This window comes from Hemicordylus capensis, chromosome 3 (genome assembly GCF_027244095.1).
Source record: "Hemicordylus capensis ecotype Gifberg chromosome 3, rHemCap1.1.pri, whole genome shotgun sequence".
NCBI classification, from domain to species: Eukaryota; Metazoa; Chordata; class Lepidosauria; order Squamata; family Cordylidae; genus Hemicordylus; species Hemicordylus capensis.
The window spans coordinates 115,260,873-115,283,833 of record NC_069659.1 but is presented as its reverse complement, the minus strand read 5'-3'; the positions used below and the strand labels follow the sequence as shown (position 1 = coordinate 115,283,833).

At 45.3% G+C, this 22,961-nt stretch overlaps 1 protein-coding gene across 4 annotated transcripts in view; it reads left to right on the top strand.

The window, feature by feature from the left end:
- Positions 1-649: 649 nt before the first annotated feature.
- Positions 650-22,961, top strand: part of NHS (NHS actin remodeling regulator) — a 353,434-nt gene continuing 331,122 nt past the window's right edge. For 2 of the 4 annotated variants that reach the window (XM_053306637.1, XM_053306635.1), the window contains exon 1: positions 653-1,559. In XM_053306637.1, coding sequence (XP_053162612.1) covers positions 1,142-1,559 — 418 coding nt within the window. In that variant the 5' untranslated portion in view covers positions 653-1,141. Of the gene's footprint in view, positions 1,560-22,961 lie in introns of all 4 variants that reach the window. The other 2 variants (XM_053306640.1, XM_053306636.1) reach the window with 2 other exon arrangements.

The following is a 22,961-nucleotide window of genomic DNA, read 5'->3' as shown; positions in this document are numbered from 1 at the left end:
ATCCAAATCCAAATCAAATCAAATACAAATTGAACCTGGGGTGATTTGGAGGGGGTAGATTTGGATAAAAAAATAAATCAGGGGTGATTTGTTTTGGGCACAAATCAAATCATAAAAATAAATGTGTGCACATCCCTAGTTGACAATGCATGGATGATGATGTAACCTCCCTGTAAAGAGTGAGTGAACAAAGTGTGACAGTCTCAGACTAAACACCCTGTTGGAAAGTGGGAGTCCCCTTGTCTCTGATTCAAGCCCTATATTTTATCCACTGTTCCATAAAGGATGTTTCTAGTTAAGGGCTTCTTAGATCTCCTATGTGCACACACATATGCGTATACACACACACACACACACACACACACACAGTCCCCCCCCCCCCAAAAGACATATCTTGAAAGTGATGTTTTGTTTTGGCTGCCAAACTTTTAAATCCTCCCAGCTCCCCCTTTTCATCTCTTGTGAAAATCCCTGGACTCTTTGATGGTGGATTGGCAGACAGCCGCGGCATGGAGCCTGCAGTGACCCCGTGCGGTCACGAGGGGGAATACTTCTCACTTTCTCTTCCTCCGCCGCCTCTTTTATGCGAGTGGGTGTCTCTCCCTGCCTGCTCCTCCTCACAAAAGACTGAGGCGAATTCCTGTCTCCGGGTTTTCAAGCCATCCTTTTAAAATCCACTTCTCTCTCGCGCCCTGAAAGCTCGGGCTGTGCAGGGAAGCGAGAGACGGGAGACAGAGCCGGACGCTCACCGCGAAAGGAGGCGGAGGCGTGAGGGAGTGGGAGTGGGCCGGGGAAAGCCACTGATAAGCAGGGAAGGTAGCCAGGGACGCGGCGCAGCGGCAGTGCTTTGCTGGGCTGCCGCTTTCCAAGTGCGAAGGAAAGGGACCGCTTGGCGGAGATTATGGGGGATCACTCGCCTTCCGATGCCGGCTGTTAGCAAGTGAAAGGGGGCTTGGAGGAGGCGGAGCAGCAGAGCCAGCCTAGTTTGGAAAGAACCCAGAGAGTGCGAGTGTTGTGCTGGGTCCCGACTGTTGCGTTGCTGGGTCCCGGCGGCGGCGGCGGCGGCGGAGGCTGGCTGGCTGGCTGGAGAGAAGAGCGGTTTTGCGCCGGTGGGAGGCGAAGAGTGGACGGAGGCTTTGCCATGCCTTTTGCCAAGCGGATCGTGGAGCCACAGTGGCTCTGCAGGCAGCAACCCGTCGCCTCGGTGCTGGAGGAGGGAACGAGCTGCGAGCCTCAGCCAGGGAGCCAGCCGGAGGAGCCGGGGGAGGCGGCCGACGAGCCGGAGGAAGAGGCTGCCGCCGCCGGGCTGGCTGTCGTGCCCACCGAAGAGAGGGAGGCGGCGGCGGCGCTGATGATGCTGGACCTCTGCTCGGTCAGCAACGTGGCTCTCTCGAGAATCCTCCGGCAACTCTCCGATTTGGCCAAGCACGCCTGCACCCTCTTCCAGGAGGTCGAGAGCGAGATCCAGCTCACCCACCGCAGGATCCGGGCGCTGCACTGCCGGATCGGCTGCGTCCAAGGGGTTATACACAGCCTGGATCCCAAGAAGGAGGCAGTGCGTAAGTGGAACCAACACCCCTACCTACGTACCTGTCTGCCTGCCTGCCTTCTTCCTTTCCTTCTCCTTGATGCGACCTTAGTGCCTGTTCACCTTAACCTCTGGTCGATTTCACATCGCGCTCAGAGGGCACCGGATTTGCAGGGGGCGGGGGAGGAGAAAGATCCCTGGATGATTTGGCTGGAAAGTGAAAGCAAATATCTGCTTTGGTGGATGAGTGTGCTCGTTGCTTCTCAAGGAAGGAGAGTAAACGTGACTTTAAACATTGTGCTGCTTAGGCACCTCTGGAGGTGTGGCTGTAAATGAAGGGATGCTATCTAGAGCGTAGATAAGACCTCACGCCCCCCCCGCCCCCCCCCCGCTCCATTTCTCAGCTTGATTACACCTCTGTGAGCGAGGAGGTTTTCGTGCGAAGAACTTTTACCCATTTTAGGGGGACGAAGAGGAGGGAAGCTTATGCCGATGTGGGGGGTAAATAGGGAGGGAGCTTCCGGACTGAACTGTGTGCAAAGTTGTTGGGTTTTTGGTTTTTTTCGGGGGGAGGCTTTCATCAGGACGTGCTATTTATGTCAAAAGGGCTTTAGCGGTTGTTTTGGTTTGAGCAGCGATTGCCTGGTAAAGCGCGGTGGGTGGTATGGAGATGAGCCACGGGTGTTCTCCCCCCTGCCCCCGCCCCACGCCGCGCACTCCCGCCCTGGCTTCCACATCCGCGTCGCAATCTAGCGTGTCCATGCGGGTGGAAGAGACGTTTGCCAGCGTATGCTTTTCCTTCCAATGATGCTGAAACCCAACGCTTTCCTGTAGCTAGCGTGCCTGAGCGCTCGATAAGCAGGAGGCGCCGAGCCCAATAGGAGGAGGACTAGCAGAGGGAAGGTGAAGCGGGTGGGGAGGAGGAGGAGGAGGAGGAGACCCTGGTCAGCGCTGCAGGATATTTTTTTTTTTTAAGGGCGCACCCCCCCCCCCCGTCGGAGACGTCTCCCTGTGCAGAGATCTGCCTGACCCACTTTTCTTGCTGAGGTTGGAGAGCCGAAAGGGGGAGGGGGAGCCATTTCTGTGGCTGTGGAAGAGGGCGGGCGGACGGCTGGCTCCGACTGTGGCTTCTTCTCTGTGCGGTCCGGTGTGGTGGGCAAGGTGACAGTTGGCACCTCCTGGCCGGCGGTGCCCTTCTCGGCGGTAGTTCGCCTCCTCGCACGTAGTGTGGTTGGATCAGGGCTGCTGTGAGAGTGCCGCCTTGCGGGAGGCCAGCTTGGAGGGGATCCCTCAGGCGGCTCGTCTGTACTGCAAGCCCCCGCCTCGAGCGAGGCCACCACCACAGCCATTCCCCAGGCATCGTACGTACATCTGAAGACCCCAGCGCCGGTCCGTGTGGGTCCGTGTTCCAGGCCAGGGCGTGTGCTGGGCGAATGAATGGCTCTCCTGCTTTGCCAGAGGGGCCACCTCCTTGGTCCTGGAGGATCTTTCTTTTGCCTGGGGCGGCGGCGGCTCTCTTCTGCTACATCCTAACAGATGCGGTCACCCTGCTGCCCTCACCCCAGATGATAAGAGCAAAGGCAACCGTCGGACTCTCAACAGCTGCTAACAGCTGCTGGATGCGGTTTACAAAACGATTTCCTACTGCCTTTTGAATCCTCTTAGTGGAACCTACATTTCAACAATTGCATGTTAAGATTTTGCCTTTTCCAAGCAAGCTTGGGGCTTGGTTTTGGTAGGGGTATGGATTATTTCTCTCCTCTGTGTATAAAGGTACATGGCTCTGGAAAGATGGCCTGGGCCAAAGGCTAGTCTTTCTCGACGGCCAGAGCCCTAGTTCTGAAAGGTGAGAGGAGAACTTCATGAGGGAGAACTCATGAAGAGGTGCAGGAAGTCGTTGGGGTGCACTTGAGTTCCTGTGTGGCTTTTCTTCTGACAGCGGCACACTTCCACTCTGTTGTCACTTGTGTGGCCATTAAGCAAAGGAAACACCTACCCAGAGTATTAATGCTTGGGAGGAAGAGTCACCCCCCCCCCCAATCTAACATATGCCATCCACACCTGAGAAGATCTGGTGGGCCACTGTGTGAAACAGGATGCTGGATTAGATGGGCCTTGGGCCTGATCTAGCAGGGTGTTCTTATGTTCTTAAGATCTGTGTTAATCTGGGCCTATCTGAGAAAGTACAGGTTCTTTGTGTTCTATGACTGGGTGTTAATCTAAAGAAGATAAACCTTAGGAGTTTATTAGATCTTGAGGCTCTACTTTTTAATCTTGCAGCTTGTCAAAACTGAAAATCATAACTACCCTTGTGCAGGGATGTAGCTATAATGGAGTGGATGATGGGTTCAAAGACCCCGTCTCCCCAGCTACTGAGGGCCCCACAGCTCCACCTCTCCCTATTTCCTTCATTATCTCCCTCACCATGGAGGAGAGTGGTGCACACGGCCCCCTCTTCCCTAGCTATATCCCTGGCCTTGTGCTTAGACCTGTGCTGTCTTCTCCTTTCTCCTACCTCCTTTGGGCATATCTGCACTACAGACATATTGGTTTTAAAGCCCAGCTCAACTGTTTTGGCTTTCCCCGCAAATAAAACATGGGAATTAGAGTTCCGTCAGATGCCTAGCACTCATCTGGAGATGCCCGTGCCCAGTGCATTTCACCTAATGGCAACACCAGTGGGTCTCTGGAGAGGGGGAGTGACTGACACATAGGTAGCTGTCTTATCCTGAGTCAGACTATTGGTCCATCTATCTCTGGATCATCTATTCTGACTGGCAGCAGCTCTACAGAGTTCGAGACAGGAGTCTTTCATAGCTCTACTTGGAAATAACAGACTAAACTGGGGACCTTCTGCATGCAAAGCAGGTGCTCTACGAGCTATAGCCCCGTCACTAAACACTATAGGCATAGCTATGCCTATGCCTTTTTTGTATACACATGTCTCTGGGGGCTTGGCTACTGAAGTTGTAGTACTTCCTCTTGGTGAGTTGACCATAAATGGTGTAAACTTCAAGGAGAGCTCAGCAGCAGTTGCCCTAATGGCCTCCAATAGCATGATTTGACTCATCTGGAGCAACCTGGCTATATGTTTTGGAGGTGGAGTGGGTTAGATGGAGTGGGTTGTCACTGAATAGCACCATGAACCAAAATGGAAACTGCCCCTACTCCCTAACTAGGAAAAAAAACTCCATGTATGGAGTATGGTATGGCAGCCGTGGCCATTTTGAAACATTAAAAGTCACCGACAGCCACAACTTGTGGTAAAGGTATGTAAATCTGTTTATTCAGATATGTTGAGTCCCAAAAGACTGGAAGGGGATGGAAAGCCAGCTAGCACTCCAGTTGGGAAGTCATCTCCTGTCCTCCATTTATGTACAGCCATACTTCACACTCTAGAATTACCATATTATCTTTTAAGATCCCTATGAACACGTGTTTTTCACTAATTGTTTCTGTAGTGTTAATTGTTTGGTACGATAAACAACTTTGGTTCTTTTCCCCAAGATACTGAGAAATCATGTTTTTAATTAATCCTGCAAATCAACTGCACACAGACATTTTCTTTCTTATTTTGAAACCATAGTGTTATATATTAAGCCATTAGATTGTCTTGCCATTGTGAAGACAATTGGAGTTGTGGCACCTCTAATTGCAGCACAGTGATCTGTGAGTCTTTCTTAAAACAAAAAAAAAATCACAACTATCTGCTGTTGAGGGTGCTCGTTAAACTGTGTGGTGAGATATCTGGGTCTTTCCACTCATACAGAAATCATAGTTAGGCAGACTTAATTAGAAAGAATTAGCTCTGCCCAGGCAGAAGGAAGTGACATTGAACATGAATCTGTTCATGCTTCTGTTGTCATAGAAGTCGGACAAGAGCAGGTTGACCTAATTTATCTACCATTCAAAGTATTAGTGTTGCCTTTTCTCTAGTCCAGTCAGTCTCTACCTCTACCTGCCCTGATAGTTGATACAAGGAGGAATACACAGCCCCGTGGTCTTTTCTTCAGTGATCATCTAGGTCTTGGCTTCAGCCTGGAATGAAATCGCTATTATGCCAAATAAGCTACACTGCATGGAGGGCCGTAGTGAGATGGCCCTGGAGCAAGATTTCAGATAGCCTGCCACCAACTAGCTTCATGGCCCCTGCCACCACTGCACACCCAGCGGCCTGTCAGCCAGCCTGTGCCAGGCTGTGTTGACGCAATCTGATGATGTCACCACACCAGCATGAGCACATTGAACAGGCCAGCTGCCTGTTTTTGCTGAGACAGGGCAGTTTTGCAGTCAGCATTGTAGCTGGTTCTGGGCCCAAACAAGTGGCAAGTGTGGACTGTGGAGTGCCTAGTGCAGGGGTGCATGAGACGGTGTGGATGGCAGCCCTTGGCATTGGCAGCCTATGTGCAGCTGCACTGCCTACCCATATTGTAGCTTTGCACCTAGGAGTGTGGACCCAGTAATCCAAGAGCTCCTGCTTTTGCAGTGTAACTAACTGTGACATTTCCACTGTGGAACATGTGTCCATCGGCAGGTCTGTCCTTAGAGAGCCCTGGTGGGGTGTGAGGCCTGGGGAAATCAGCCAGTGCAGGACCCCCTTCCAGTTAATTCTGATGGGAGTTAAAAGAGCAGGGCCTGGGGCGGTCGCCCTGCTTGTCATGCCCTAAGGACAGCCATGTCCATCTGGCTCCTTGCACTGGACTGCTAGAAAGGAACTTCTTTGGGACCAGTTCATGCAATCAGGTTGGCATGTGAAGAATATAGGTGGGCTGGATCCCTGGATTGTTCAACATGTGGTGAAGCAGTAGTATGATTGCTTCATCATGAGCTCAGCTGACAACTCAGCCAACCAATCAACATCTGGTGCAGATTGATATGTGCAGAAGAATCACACATTACAGATCCCCCAGCCTGTAACACATTAGAGTTCAGTTGGTGGATTACACATTTGAATGACCCTCCTAAGAAATACTAAAAATCCCTCCTGCACATAGAGAACTAGTGTGTCAGGGAGAAGACTAGACTGGAACCATTCTCTCTGACATGCTCGATTTCTGTGCACAGGAAGACTTGTTTTTATGGGGAAGCATTCAAACAATCCCACTTGCCTTTTGAACGGTGTAGCCAAGAACTGTGATGCGATTCTGCTGCATAATTATGTAGGTCAGCTGTTATCTTTTCACTGAGTTTCTGTGCTTTGTAGGAGTGCAGTCAGTGTGGCTTGCAGCTATTGCAGTCTGAATGAGAGACTGGCTCATCGTGACCCTGTCACACAAGGAAACATGAAAAACTAGCTCAACAAAGTGACAGCAACAATGTTAGTCTGAGAGTCTAGCCTAGTCGGGTGGCAGTGCAGTTGGAGCAATGGGTCCCTACAGGGCCTAACCTGCTTTCATTTGACTAGGAGAACCAGGAACAAGTTATCTCTGGGTCAGATGGAGCAAGCGCTGTCATAGGAATATGGGAAGCCACTTTATACTGACTGAGTCAGCCCACTGATCCATCTAGCTCAGTATTGTCTACTCTGCCTGGAAGTGACTCTCCAGGGCTTCAAGCAGGAATTTTTCTGAGCCCTACTGGGAGATGCCAGAAATTGAACCTGAGAGGATCTTTGGCATGCTAAGCAGATGCTTTACCACTGAGTTTTGGCCCCATCCCTAAACAGCCCTTGTCACAGAAGGTACCATTATAGGCATTTCCTCTGTCTTGGACATCATGTACTTCTTTGGACTCAGTTTTGTGAGCCTGCTTGGCTAGACTGAAATCCTGGATGGCATATTTGTCTAAAAGCACTCAGGAAACGTATCCACAAATTGGAAGACACTGATATTGGTTAAAGAACAAACAAACAAACAAACAAACAAGCAAACATCTTCCTCTTGAATGAATAGAACTTCTACAACTTACTGGCTCCGCCTGGGCAGACTTTGTATTGGGGGTTGCAACTGGAGCTCAGTGGTGGAGCATCTGCTTTGCATGCAGAAGGTCCTAGGTTCAATCCCTGGGAAAGATTCTTGCCTGCAGCCTTGGGAAGTTGCTGCCAATCAGTGGCAGTGCAGGCAGTACTGAGCTAGATGGACCAATGGTCTAACTTGATATAAGGGCAGCTTCCTGTTTTCTTATGTTCTATGTTCCAATTGCATCTCAGTGGTAATCTTGTGAGTTACCATGTGGGGCTTTCAGAAATTGTAAAGCGTTTACTGTATGGTTCTAGAATCCTTCTGATTCCAGGTTTACTTTGGCTTACCCCTGTGTTGGGCTGGCCTGGGGCTGATTTCAGGCCTGCAAAAATAACTAAGGATTACTTACAAAATATTCAAATGAGGAACATAAAGGAAACCACAACAGCAAACTTCAGGAGTTAACTTTAATTAATTTTTAAAGCTGACAAGATAAAGCCTCTTATAATAACAATGTTTACTTATCCTACGATTTTCTTTCAAGTTTGTCTTTCCTGTAGTAGACAAGACCTCATAAAGAACCCATGACAGGTTTCGCTTGTTTGTTTAGTTTTCAAGGAAACTTAGACTTTTCTTTTGTGCTGCTACTATTGCCCTCCTGCTTTTATATTAGAGTTTGGAAAATCTACTTGACTCTTCTGAGCTAGAGGATTAACCTTAAAGATATGGAGAAAAGCTATTGATCAAGACCTCAAGAAATATTATTTCATTCAACCCCACGTGGACTCAGGAAGGCTGGGTTTTATGTTTATGAGGCATTCTATTCAATAACTTCAGATTATTAATATAATTCTTTTAAAATGAAGGTTGGCTTTTCATACATATGGAAAACTTACTGTGGGGGGGGGGAATTCCTGTTGTACAGTTGTGAGGAGGCAATAGTTTCTAAATTCTCAATTGGATAGGGCTATGTCTTCTGAGGAAGCTTGAGTTTTTTGTTGGCTTATCATCAGGGATGGGCCAAAATATATTGGTACCTGAGGCAAATCACACACACACACACACACACACACACACACACACACACACACACCACAAATCTGTGGGTGATGCTCAGCATTCTCAGGGCATATAGTTGAGCAGGAGGCAACAGCAGCCAGAAGCAGCCAGCAGTGAAAGGGATTATTAAGGAGGATATAGAGGTTGAAGAGAAGCTAAACTACTACTACTACGACGAATATTTATATACCGCTCTTCAACCAAAGTTCACAAAGCAATTTACAAAGAAAAAGTAACATACATTAAAAAAATAAAATAAACGAGCTCTTTCCATCTGTCTTCACGGCAGAGGATACTTTGCATATACTTGTTTGTGAACCAGACTTTTCAGGGATGAAACCTAAAGAACTGAGTTAGATAGAAGTGACAATATTCTAAACTGTCTGAAAAAAAAATAAAAACTAGCAAATCTCCACTCCAGGGCCAAATGGCATCCATCCAAGAGTCCTTAAAGAACTCGAATGTGAAATTTATTGCTGGCCTCCTTGCAAAAATATATAACTTATCCCTACAATCAGACTCTGTACCAGAGGACTGGAAAGTAGCAAATGTAACACTGATTTTCAAAAAGGGATCCAGGGGCAATCCAGGAAATTACAGGCTGGTTAGCTTAACTTCTGTTCCAGGCAAATTGATGGAAAGCATTCTCAAGGATAAAATTGTAAAGCACATAGAAGAACAGACCCTGCTTAGGGAGAACCAGCATGACAAAGGTAAATAGGAACATAGGAAACTGCCATATACTGAGTCAGACCATTGGTCTATCTAGCTCAGTATTGTCTTCACAGACTGGCAGCGGCTTCTCCAAGGTTGCAGGCAGGAATCTCTCTCAGCCCTATCTTGGAGAAGCCAGGGAGGGAACCTGAAATCTTCTGCTCTTCCCAGAGCGGCTTCATCCCCTGAGGGAATATCTTGCAGTGCTCACACATCAAGTCTCCCATTCATATGCAACCAGGGCAGACCCTGCTTAGCTAAGGGGACAAGTCATGCTTGCTACCACAAGACCAGCTCTACTCTCTGAATCTTGCCTCACTAACCTTTTGGAGTTCTTTGAGAGTGTCAACACGTGTGTGGATAAAGGTGATCCAGTTGACATAGTATAGCTGGACTTCCAAAAAGCTTTTGACAAAGTTCCTTGTCAAAGGCTCTTGAAAAAACCCAGCAGTCATGGGATAAGGGGACAGGTACCTGTACATGTGTGAATTGGTAACTTGTTGAAGGATAGGAAACAGAGGGTAGGGATAAATGGAGAGTTTTCACAATGGAGGGAAGTAAGAAGTGGTGTCCTCCAGAGATCTGTACTCAGACCGGTGCTTTTTAATTTATTCATAAATATCTAGAAGTTGAGGTAAGCAGAGAGGTGGCCAAATTTCACATGACACCAAACTATATAGGGTAGTGAAATCCAAAAGAGTCGTGAAAACCTCCAAACTGGGTGAGTTGGCAACAAAATGGCAAATGCGGTCCAATGTTGGCAAGTATAAAATGACATTGGGACGAGAAACCCCAAATTCACTTATACACTGATGTGATCTGAACTGTCGGTGTGACTGACCAGGAGAAGGATCTTGGGGTCATGGTGGACAACTTGTTGAAAGTGTCAACAGCTGTGAAAACAGCTATTTCAAACAGCTGTGAAAAAAGCCCATTCCATGCTAGGGATCATTAGGAAGGGGACTGGAAATAAAACTGCTAATATTATAATGCCCTTATACAAAACTATGGTGCGGCCACACCTGGAGTACTGCGTACAATTCTGGTCACCACATCTATAGAAGGACATTGTAGAACTGGAAAAGGTGCAAAAGAGGATAACCAATCATGGGCCTAGAGCACGGCAAGGCTACAACACCTGGGGCTTTTTAGTTTAGAAAAAAGATGACTGCGGGGAGACAGGATAGAGGTCTATAAAATAATACATGGTGTGGAAAAAGTGGATTGAGAGAAATTTTTCTCCCTCTGCCATAACACTAGAACCAGGGGTCATCCCATGAAATGTATTGTCAAGAATTTTAGGACGAACAAACGGAGGTACTTTTTCACACAACACATGATCAACTAGTGGAATTCTCTGCCACAAGATGTGGTGTTGGCTACTAGTTTGGATGGCTTTAAGAGAGGTCTGGATAAATTCATGGAGGACAGGTCTATCATTGGCTACTTGTCTGAGGGCTATAGGCCACCTCCAACCTCAGAGGCAGGATGCACCTGCAGGGGAGATAACAGCAGGAGAGAGGGCATACCCTCAACTGTGGGTTTCCAGCAGCATCTAGTGGGCCACTGTGTAAAACAAGATGCGGGATTTGATGGGTCTTGGGCCTGATCCAGCAGGGCTGTTCTTATGTTCTTTTGTTATGTTCAGCATGCACACATTCTCAGACTATGGCACCGGCCATGCAGTGGTGGGACGTGGTGGGGGGCATGAGCAATATGTTCCAGTAGGTTGTGGAATAATGGTGGCAGCCTATGGGGGGGGGGCTGTGGAGTGGTGCCTTTAGTGGCAGGGCACCAGAAATTGCCACCCCTGCACCTCTCCTTGCATCCAAGCCTCAGGCTTTACCCTGCCTCAATGAAGGGCCTTTACTTTCCCTTTCTGGTTTGTGTATGAGCATCCCAGGTAGTATTCAAAAAGCTGAAATCTGGCCACAGTGGAAGATGAGAGTAGCAGATTAGATAGATTCTCCGTCTAAGCCAGTATAGGTACTTTTTATGTTATTAATATTGGATAACATTCTCGTTGTACTTTTGTGTTTCTGTACCTCAGGCTGCAACAAAATATAGTTCTCATAATGCATAGAAATGACTATTGGATATTTCTGTGAACTGCCTCAAACCTTTAATGATTTTGCAGTAACAAGATAAGAAGAAATAGAATTCAAGATTGAGAGTTGGGGTCAAATTAGATGCCGTTTGAAGTGTGTGATTAGCCATTGAATATTTTGTTTTGTTTTGTTTTGCTGAGTAGTGGCCACAGAGCAGGGTTCATTTTGGATTGGAACCAAAGCATGGCGGGAGGGGGGTTAATCCTTTGCCTTAGACGATGGTCCTATTTTGGATAGGGATTCCAGCAACTGCTATTTGCTAAGGATGGGAAACTTCTATGGGTGTCAGTGGCATAGAAGTGAAGCATAAGGTCTTTGGAGTGCCAATAGTAGAGAGAAACTCCTTCAGGTGCATTTGCTCTCAGGTCCTAGATGGTGCTTGTAGAAAGCATCCCTTGTTCTGCAATGTCTTTTGTTAGGTTCTCATTGCCCATGAAGTGGCGCAACCTCCATACACACTAGATATATTGGAAAAGGCAGCTGTACATTGGCATCAAGAGGAGCTTTTTCTTGGAAGGTAGGAATGAATGGCTGCAGGGACAGTCCAGATTGGGACCATAGTGGGGAAAATAGTAGAGCGAAACCCCTTCCTCCCCATGCCACAGTCCTGACCCAGATTGGTCTCCCTACATCTGCTAAAAGAACCAAGTATGGAATGTGATTGTGCACTTTTTGAAACATGTTTAGCCCTGAGTCTCCCTTCTTTTCTGAGCAAGGCTAGCAAGGCTTCTTGTTGTCTTCTTTTGCTGTCTTTATACTAAGTACAGGTTCATTGGGATTCTCAAGGCGCACACCTTTGGATTAAGCTTCCATTAGTGGATACTTTACTTTCCACAATGAGAAGGTCAAATGGAATTGAGATTTTGGTTAGGAAATGATACTAGTTTGTAGAAAGCTGAGTACAGGGCAAACAAATGTATTTATATATGTCAGCACTATGAATGTACTAATCACTATCTTACAACATGATCAGTTAACAAAAATTACAGCACTGTAACCCATCTTAATCTCTTCTGGGAAGATGCAAGTTTTTTGTTTCTGTATCAACAGTGGCTTTTCAATTGCTAAATGAAGCTGGTTTTTAGAAACACTCCTCGTTGTAGTCCTTCAATTAACCCACTGTGTTTTACATATTACATATTTTTAGCAGTACACATTTTCAGACCTACAGTATGTACATGTTAGTGTTAAAGTCACATCTGAAGCATGCATGCATCTTCAGTGCATGCACAGATGCTGGCTGGCAGCTATGACCAATTCCAGTTCTTTGTTGCTTGTAGCCTTAGTATTTTGTATACGGTTAATGAGAAAGACCCCAAACATTTGTAGCGGCTTCCAGGCTTACAGAGTTGGATCCAGAGTGCAGTAAGATAAAGGTGCTTCCTTGTCCTCTTCTTCCCTCTGCAGCCCCTTGAAAAGCCATTCCTGAGGGTCAAGGGACTCTTGGAAACTGATGCTGGGGGCTACAGGGGGAGGATGCAACTTCTCACCTTGTAGCCCCCAGCACCAGGTTCCACATTGTTTCTGAGATTGCCCTGACTCTCAGGAGCGATTTTGGGGGGTTTAGTTGCAATGGGATGGAGTTAGATTTTATAGAAAATCTAACTTTGGACACAACCCATCATTTTTAGCATTTTAGGTTGTCTGTAATGTGTACCCACTGAAATGTAATGTGAAATGGTCTGGATGAACTTGGAAAAATCACTGACTGCTCTCTCTGACTATTTTTTTTAGGAGCAGAATCTGATATTGATTGTATTGGGATTTTAGGACCTGCAATACTTTATTTGCTTGGATTCTCCTCTTTGTTTGCGGTTGCTTGATTAAGCAATAAATATTATTTTTATTATATTTATATACCTCCTGATATATGTGTCTCTAGGCGGTGTACACATTTTAAAACAACAAATATAAAACAGAGTAAAAACAAAACAATTCACAGAATAAAAAGATAAAACAATATCATAGGATAAAAACAATTACACAGTTTAAAATTAATTTCACTTAAAAGCCAAAGAACACAGGTGTGTTTAGAGGGTCTTCCTAAAAGCAGTCAGAGATGGAGATGCTTTATTTTGACAGTGAGCATATTCCAAAGCTCTGGGGCAGGCACAGAGAAGGTCTGGTCCCATGTCGCCAACCAAGCTGATGGCAACTGTAATTGGATTTCCTCAAATGATCTTAATAGGCGGCTGGGTTCATGACAAAGAAGGCACTCTCTTAAGTACCCTGGACCAAATCTGTTGAGAGATTTATAGGCACCTTGTATTTTGCTCGGAAACATATCAACAGCCAGTGCAGTTCTTTCAGAATCAGTATTCTTGAATTCAACCAGTATCTTAAAAAGCTGATTCACATGTCCGAAGCACCTCCACATAATAATAGCTTATAATTATAGCTACTAGATCAAGCCTGTGCTAAAGTTTAGTCAAGCTAGAAACTCTACTTATCAATAGTAGGCTTGGGCCCAAAACATTTTGGAGGCCATTGTAGAGGCCTCCGAAACGTTTCGGCAGCCGAGGCCATTTTGGCCTTTTAGTGGCAGGGGAGGGGGTATTCCCTTAAGGATGGGGGAGGGTGCACTCACCCCTCCCGCCGCATTTTCCCCACCGGCGCTCCATTGTTTTAAAGCCCCTCGGGGCGACAGCATTCCTCCCTGCCACCCCATTGCCCTCATCAGCCGTAAGTGGCTGGAAGTACTGGGCGCGCATGTATCCGTCACGTGTGTGTGTGATACCCCTGCTGTGATATCCCTGCTGCCGCTGAAACATGGCAGAGCTGTTTCGGGCCCAAGCCTAATCAATAGCTATTGCCAAAATGCTTTCTAATAATCAGAAATTATGCACTAGACCTCCAACAGGTTGAGTGTGACACAGAGGGCAGTTTCACATGTCATGGAGGCATATAAGGTTCTGCAAACTGCTAGTTTCCTGTGAGCGCATACTCCTGGTGTAGCTGCACATTCAGTTCTCAGTGTATCGTCTGAACCTTCCAATGTTGGGCTCCCCAGCCACACTTCCCCCCCCCAGGAGCCCAACATCTGTAATCTAGATTTGAAGTTGGTTGCAGGTGTTGTGTTTCTGAAGGGAAGTGAGACTGGGGAACACAACATTGATGGGTTTGCATGACACACTGGGAGTAGAGCTTGTGGTTCTCTTTGTGAGCGTGCACTCACCGGGAGCCAGTGGTTGGCAGAAACTTAGTTGCTCCTGTGATGTGTGAAGCCACCCAATATGTGATAACTGTTATGTTCCCCTGAGTACATGTACCCAAGAGTTGTGAGACATAGGGGGCTGTAGAAGGGAGGGGGATCAGGATAAATCACTTCTCCCTCCAGTGTGAGTAGAAGCATTGTGCTTATGTACATCTTACTCTGGACCATCCCAATTCCCATTATTCTGAACTTAAGGGCTACTCTTAAAAAGTGGAGAGGACTGATAAAGACTGTATATAATAAATGATTTTCATAATGGCTTTTTCTATTATTTCTGTGTCTCCTAATGTAATTCATTTATAGAATTGTTCTTATTTTGACAGAAATAATCCTTGTGTAGGAAACTGGCATGATTGAGCTGTGTCTTCCAAACACTTGGCTGTTGTAGCAAAATGGGCACTCACATGCTTTTCACACATTACTTGTGTGAAATGAGGATTTCCCCCTTCCTACACAGAGATAATATTTGCCTAGGAAAAATGTGATGTTGAAGCGGCCCTTGGAATCAACGGGATGCCTGTTTCTAAATATAAAATACTTTAGCTTGACTTCTCTGGAGAAATGGAAAAGGAGAAGCATCTGGAATATTTCCAAAAACTATTGTTTAGTATGACCTGGAGCTGAAGGAATGAACTATTTAGGAGAAATTGCAAATATAAAATATAACTATGCCGCTCAAATTCTGCTCTGGCTCAAGTGAATCGGATTTTGTTGACATTTCTTGCATAGAGTTGTCTGTCTTGTGATTTATATTCCAAGGATCAGATTATGTCTGGCCTCAACATAGGTATGCAGAAGGGGGAGGAATGGCATAACAAATCACTCTGGCTCTTTAAAAGAATGGAATGGGGAAAGCATGTCATGTAAAAATGGAGAAGTTCCCCAACTGAAAAGCTGTCTTTTGGACACAGTTCCTTGGACTCACCAAAGGGGCTTCTTCTAGCCCAGTAGAATTTTTGACAAACATACCCTGCCCCGAATTGCAGATCCCTTTGCTGCCTTAGTTTTTTTAAACCTCTCTCCATTTCAGAAGCAGATTGCCATGCTGCATGGGGAAGGCTGCCATTGCAGAAAAACCAAGGCTTCTTGCATGGTTTTTTTTGGCTCCCGGGTTCTCTGTGATACACCAAACACATCTGTTACTGCTCTGAAGCCTCCAGTGAGTCTGCTGTGTGATCTTGCTCCTCCACACAATGACTCCATACCTGTCCAATGATTATATGATGACTGTTTAACAAAAGGGATGACTAGCTCTGTGGTATTCCCTGATCTTTAATAACAATGTTTGGTGGCTGAAGAGGCAGAAATATGATCAACCACCCCAAATAATTTCTGGTTAAATGGGTTAGTGAATACTGCTGTGGTTTTCTGAATCAAAGAGCCAGGCTTCTTCCCCCAAAGCTGTGTTTTTATATCATCCAGCCAGAATTTGATTTCATACTCTCCCCTGCAACTGCTTCAGCTATTAAACGGAGCAGAAGATGAACTCTCTCGACTTTTGTGTATATGGGTTATATATAGGCCGTGCATGATGCATTTTCTGATCACTTGGATGTAATTAGCATGAAGTGAGATTAGCAGTCCTTCTAATTACCTCAAGGTTTGAAATGTATATTCCAATGCTGACATATTCAAGGGAAGATGAATTAAAATGTAAGAAAAGTAAAAAGAAAAGAAAAGGGGGGGGGGAGAGAAAAGAAGAAGAAGAAAAGGGAGGAAAGGGGAGGAAAGCAACCCTCAGGGTTTGGAGTATAATACAAAGGAAAGGCCACATGCAATATATCTTTTTGTGGGTTAAAATAGTATTCTAATTCCCCATGGCTATTTACTAGGCACTGAATATTTCAACTAATACCTTCTCAGCATGGTTTTAAAAGCAGCATTTTTCACACTGTGTTTTTAACTTGGGGCTTTAAGCTGGTGAATTGGACAATTATGTTCAGTCCCTTGTCATCCTCCTTTTTATTTCATTTTATTCTGCTTTGTCATGTTGCTTTTTGTTTTAGAAAGATGTCAGAGAAAAAGCCATTGTAAATGCAGATTGGAGGTAACTGGCTTAGAGATTTGTTCTTCACTTCCAACCATATTTACCTGAAAGTAGACCCTGATGGTTGGCCACCTAATGGTGCAGTGGGGAAATGCTTGCCTAACAAGCAGAAAGTTGCTGGTTCGAATTCCCTCTGGTACTATATCAGGCAGCAGCGATATAGGAAGATGCTGTAAGGCATCATCTCACACTGCGCAGGAAGAGGCAATGGTAAACCCCTCCTGCTAAAGAAAACCACAGGGCTCTTTGGGCGCCAGGAGTCGAAATCCACTTGATGGCACCCTTTATTTTAGACCCTGATGATTTCAACAGAGCTTACTTTCCACTTACAATTGCCTGTGAGCCTAAGCAGCCTTACTTTAGGAGTACCATTCATCAGCTTGATTCCCTGGTGCAGGAATCTGCTTAGAATCTGATTAATGGGTGGTGCAGACTATGATGGTGATCATATTTGCTTCAAGTTTTGTGCTGGGCAGCCTGTTACTATACATCTGCTTTGGCTGTACTGGTGTAAACACCGGCTTGGGTCACTACAGCTAATGCAGCTAGCGAATGCATAGACAATCAAGCTGTAAGAGCCAGCTGGCTCTGCCAGTGCCACAATACTCCAGCACTTTCCTGTATTGGCTGATCTGTGAGGGGACTTGAGTGTGGATAGTTCTGCTTTGCAATGAAGCCTTTGTTTCATCCTTTACCACTCTAGGAGTGAAGACAGATGTCACATTGTAAGTGTTTGGAAGGAATTTTAATGCACACTTCGCCCTCTATTTTATTTACTTTTGAAAATGAATGTTATATTTTATGTTTTTTAAAAAACAAAAACAAAACAAGAGATTAAAAACATACAACTCCCACTCTTTGAAGGTTGACATTTCTAGCTTAGTTAGTACACATATCATCATAATCATCATTTATTCAGTTTCTATACCGCCCTTCCAAAAATGGCTCAGGGCGGTTTACAAAGAGAAATAACAAACAAATAAGATGGCTCTCTGTCCCCAAAGGGCTCACATTCTAAAAAGAAACATAAGACAGACACCAGCAACAGTCACTGGTGGTACTGTGCTGGGGGTGGATAAGGCCAGTTACTCTCCCCCTGCTAAATAAAGAGAATCACCACGTTAAAAAGTGCCTCTTTGCCACTGTTATTTTAAAACAGTGACCGACATGATGGGCAGCCCTGTGTTGGCATTAGGGATTTATCAGGGCTTCTGAGCAACATGAAAAGCAGCCCCGATGGTGCAGTGTGATGGGGCTGCTGCGGAATGACTTAAAACTGTTCCCAGGCTTTTGGAAACAATGGAAGTCGCACTGTGCAACTGTCTGGAAGCAGTGTGAAGTCATGCCACAGCTGTCCTGTCGTGCAGTGCTGTCAGAGCTGCCTTTCAAGTTGTGCAGCGCTCCCGGTAGATTCCTAATGCCAACGCAGGCATGCCTGCCATGTTGGCCACTGTTCTTTTATGGCTAATTTCTCATGGAGCATATAGTGTTGGTTCGGATGATATCTTTCCAGCCTACACAATCAAAAGGGTGTCATGCCAAGAGGGTGCTTGTCCTGATGTCACTCATGGATGTCTTGATGTCAAACTGGCACCACTGTTCCCTCTGAGGTGTGTGCGCGTGCACACACTCACAAGTTTTCTGATGTCCGCTCAGTTAATTTTCGATCCCACTTAGGTTGAATTAGGAAGGCCCCACTCTGAATGGATGTGTGCACACAGTGCCTTGATACTGCCACCCAGAACAAAACTCATTCCACACAGAGATTAAAAAACAGGGGGGGAGCACTGGTTTGCACATTCCTTTATCATGTGGGGTGGTGCTTTGCCTGAAGTGCCATTCAACACATGGCCCAAATACTAATTAACTTCTATGTGTGGTTTGAGCAAACCCAAACCCATGTGATAAAGCAACATGCTGAGACAACATCAGAATGTCAATGAAAGATATCAGGAAGGGCATCCTCTCAGTGCATCCCCTCTTTAATTGCTTGGGCCAAAAAAGTATAATCTGAACTGATCCATAGTTTTGTATTTAACTGACTTACCCATTCACAGGCTTAAGTTCCAGGTGAGGAATCACTGGTCACCAGTCTTCCATGAAGTGGTCTACTTTCTACCTCCCTTGCTGAGTTTAGATTTGTGGCATTAACTTGTCCATTATCAATAGATACATTTTTTCTTCTTGTTCCCAGTACAATTCTGTTGGGAGATCACTCTATTTCCACTTATGTGCTGTGGCTAGGCACATTGCTGTCAAGAGACTGTGGATTAATTTCTTATGAAAACAGCTTGTGTCCTCATCATTGATATAGCCCAGTAGTATTGTTAATGGATTAAAATGCAGTTTGTATTTTGTAATCTGTTTAATGTTGGCTCTGATCATTTTCCAGAATTGCTGCATCTTGACACAGGTCCATCAGAGATGTACATAGGAACCCCTTTCTAGACGTCCTTTCCAATAGAGATCATCTGCTAAGCCATACATGAACTGAATTGTAGTTGGGAGTAAATACCAGAATGTAAATACCTTGAAAACATCTTTTATACTTATGCAAAATGATTTAGTTGAGGCTCCTGACTATACTATTCTCCAATCCTTTTCTATGATTTCAAGGGCTAACAATTTCTCCCACCTGTTCATATATAGTGTATTATTACTCTGCTCTTCTTTAAGTAACGTTTGATAAATCTGTGAGAGCAGTCCTTTCTGCCCCACCCTTGAGTGTGTCTCTTGGAGTAGATTTTCATATGGTGTAAACTTGCTAGTGACTTATATTAGGTAAATTATTCTTTTTCATAATACTTTGTAGGTTTTCTTGCAAAACCACATTTGTTTTAAGGCCAGAAAATGTGTCTTCAAAGCACATCCACTGTGCTTAAGTAATTATGCCTGTCTTTGCTCTAGAATTCCATGAAAGCCAGGAAAATAGTTGTGCCAGGGGCTGCCATGCAACTGAAAGGCCCAGAGGATTGTGCACAGCATGGCCATTGGCAGTCAACAATATTTACTCCCCAGCAAAAGGGCAATGTTGATGGTTGCACAGCATACATAGCAGAACTAAGGTTTGGTCCCACAGCAAGCATGATGGCATCAGTCATCCCATATCACCAGAGTGAGGATGAGTACACTTAAAATGTACCCAGCAGTAGACCATCAGTTTGTAGGATCTCTGGGGATGATTTTCAGTGGATAGTCAGTCTTAGAAGAACTACAGAATAGGTGGTCATTGGAATGCACAGAAATTTAGGTGGCCATTGTTAGTTTGACATCCCTATTAGAAAAGAGAACCAGTGTGGGGAAGCCTTGTGCCAACCTAAAAAGGCCAATTGGCTTATAAGGTACTATTGGTGATCTGGGTTTTGTTTCACGTTGTTATTGTATGCTCTTTAAATTGATAAGAGCACTAGTAGCATTAGTCCCCCCCCCCAAACAAAAGAAAATTATATTCCTTGTTTATTAAAGACTTCAGAAAGAAGCAGCAATTGTCTTCTTTTTCTACAGCCTTTTGTAAGGCTGTACAATGTTGCTTGGCTGTGAAGTGGTTCTGCCTGATTCATCCAATGTTCTTCTCTTGGTCATCTTCCAAAGTGGTATAAAGTCCCTGGTAAAGGTTTTATCGATTTTGTTGTAGGTTTTGCTTTTTGCTAAAAGTTTTATAGATTCAGTTCATGTATGGCCTAGGAGATGAACTGTAATGGAAAGGATGACTAGAAAGGGGTTCCTGTGTACATCTCCGGAGGACCTGTGCCAGTGTTGCACTCGTGTCGGGAGAAGGGGACAGATGAGAACCACTCCAGGAGTTCTTGGGATATGATACAGGCAGGTGTCTCCTTAGGGCAGGGCAAGCAAGGCTTCTGCCTCAGGCCCTGCTGTTTAAACCCCCATTAAAATTATCGGGAAGAGCCCTGCACTGGCTGATTTGCCCCAGGCCCTGCCCCCTGCCAGAGCTCTCTAAGGACAGCCATGGAGGACACAGGCAGAGAATGCTTTTCTCTCAGTCTCTGCCATCCTCAAGTTCCTCTTACAGCGCAATCAGTCCTCTTCTGATCACCAGCTCACCAGTGGTGTTTGCTGCTCCTGTCCTCGGTCAGGGTTAAGGCTAGATTGACTAGCACTGGTTCAAGGAGATAAAGTGTGTGTAGAATTGGGCTGTTAATCTTTACCCATAAAAAAGATGTGGATTAAAACCAAGCTATGTTTTGGGTCTGAATGGGTACTTTGTATAATACATCTTTTTCTAAAAAGAAAAAATATATTTGCTGTCTCCTAATGCCATCACACTCCATTTGTTAGAAGCACTGGATGTGACTGCGGAAGGCTGAAGTCTGCTGATAATAAAAATGTGGGAGTCAGCAATAAAAATGAATTGCCGTATTAAAATTTAGGCTGAAGCAGTGCAACTACATTTTGAAATATAATATTAAAGTTTATCGGTTCCATGTGTTCAGTGCACTCTGATAAACAGAAGCTTGATTTGAAGAAAATTGTTTGGGTGTAAATTATAGATATCTTAGCTAGTGTGGGATAAAAGAAATGGAATAGAATAAGCATAACTCAGCAGATAGTTTTCTTAGATCTTTTCAAACAAAAAAAGATTGGGGGTGGGGGAGAGAAAAGAGAGAGAGAGAAGGCAGATAAGGTGTAAAGAAAGGTCCTTCCAGGTATTTCTTTGGGCCCCTTTGGAGAGGTGTTCCAATTTTACATAGAAAGGAAAGATGTAAATTGACTTGCATGAACTGTGTGTACAAGTTCAGGTACAGAATACCAGAGAGGAAATGGGAACACATGTACTGTTTACCTGAATGTCTATTACTGAAGATATTCTGGAGTATTATGTCATGAGGTTTGCTTGATCTTAACTTCTGCACTTTTACAAGCCTAAATGTAAATAGGACATAATCCACTGGAGGTGTGCTGTGTAAGTGTCATAGCAATGAGTGGCAGACCCTGTGAAAGCACATCTGCAACTTGAACAGCAGAAGCTCTGTGTTTAATTTTGCCAACTCCTTAGCCCAATTCAGACATTGAGGTCATTCACACAATCAAAAACTGTGTTCTACCCAGGTTTGGGAGCTGTATGTGCTCCTACGTTTTGGTTGTCTGCAAGCACGTGTTTGTGTGAACCTGAATACAGGCCCTTCAAACACATGGTAAAGATAGGAAGTGTACTTCTCTACCTGCATTTAGCATAACTCATGAATGACTGGACCTGTATTCAGCTATGTACCTGTGTACACTGTACACTTGTACAAGTGTTGAACATAATGTATGAATGGGCCTCTTGTTCATTTATTTTGTTTGTCTGCCCCAAACTTCCGTCTCTGGGCAATTTACAACAACATAAACAAATTAAGACAAAAATGAAAACCTTAAAAACAATTTAAAACTACAGTCAAATTAAAAAACTTGAGTGAAAAAATGAGGTCTTTCACATGAGCTCTCTGAGTGTGTGGGGCTAGACAGTGGGGAAAACAGGAACTCTGGAGGAGAGCTGGTCTGGTAGCAAGCCTGACTTGTCCCCTTAGCTAAGCAGGGTCCACCCTGTTTGCTTATGAATGAGAGACAAAATGTGTGAGCACTGTAAGATATTCCCCTCAGAGGATGGAGCTGCTCTGGGAAGAGCATAAGGTTCCAAGTTTCCTCCCTGGAAGCATCTCTAAGATAGGGCTGAGAGAGATTCCTGCCTGCAACCTTGGAGAAGCCACTGCCAGTCTGTGAAGACGATACTGAGCTAGATGGACCTATGGTCTGACTCAGTATATAGCAGTTTCCTATGTTCCCTGGCAGATGAGCAGTCACCATCCTCCCCTCCACCACACCACATGCCCACACTAACAGTGTGGCAGAGGGAGATGCTGGGACCAGGAGGACTCCCCACCCCCATATCCCAGGGTGCCCTGGGGCATGAGTGTGGCCGTGCTTGGCACAGCTGTTCCTTCCCCCAGCGTGCTCCCAGGAATGCTGGTGGGCCGGGGTGAAACTGGTTAACTCGGTGGTGATCGCCCAGACCATCACCAGCCAAGGTTAAGTGGACCACAGGTTTACTTAACCTTGGCTAAATGCTGGGTTAAAGACGCCGGCTTAGCGCGTGGGCAGAGCTGGGATTGACCTTGCTCCTGGCACTTCAAACACTCAGCCTAACCTAGGCTGGGCTGCCCTATCCTGCATTATACCCTTAATGAGTCTGTAAGGACTTCTTAGAAGTTGTCAGAGATGGGGAGACTCTTATTTCAGCAGGGAGCGTTCTTAATAGTGAGTATCCTGAAAACCCTTTATTCTAAATTTTGTGGGAAAATCAGACATTCACCTTTTGTTTTAAAAGCCACCTATATTGTCAGTGCTTTGGCTATTATGAGCCCCACCTCCAGCAAAACCTCTGTTTAATAAA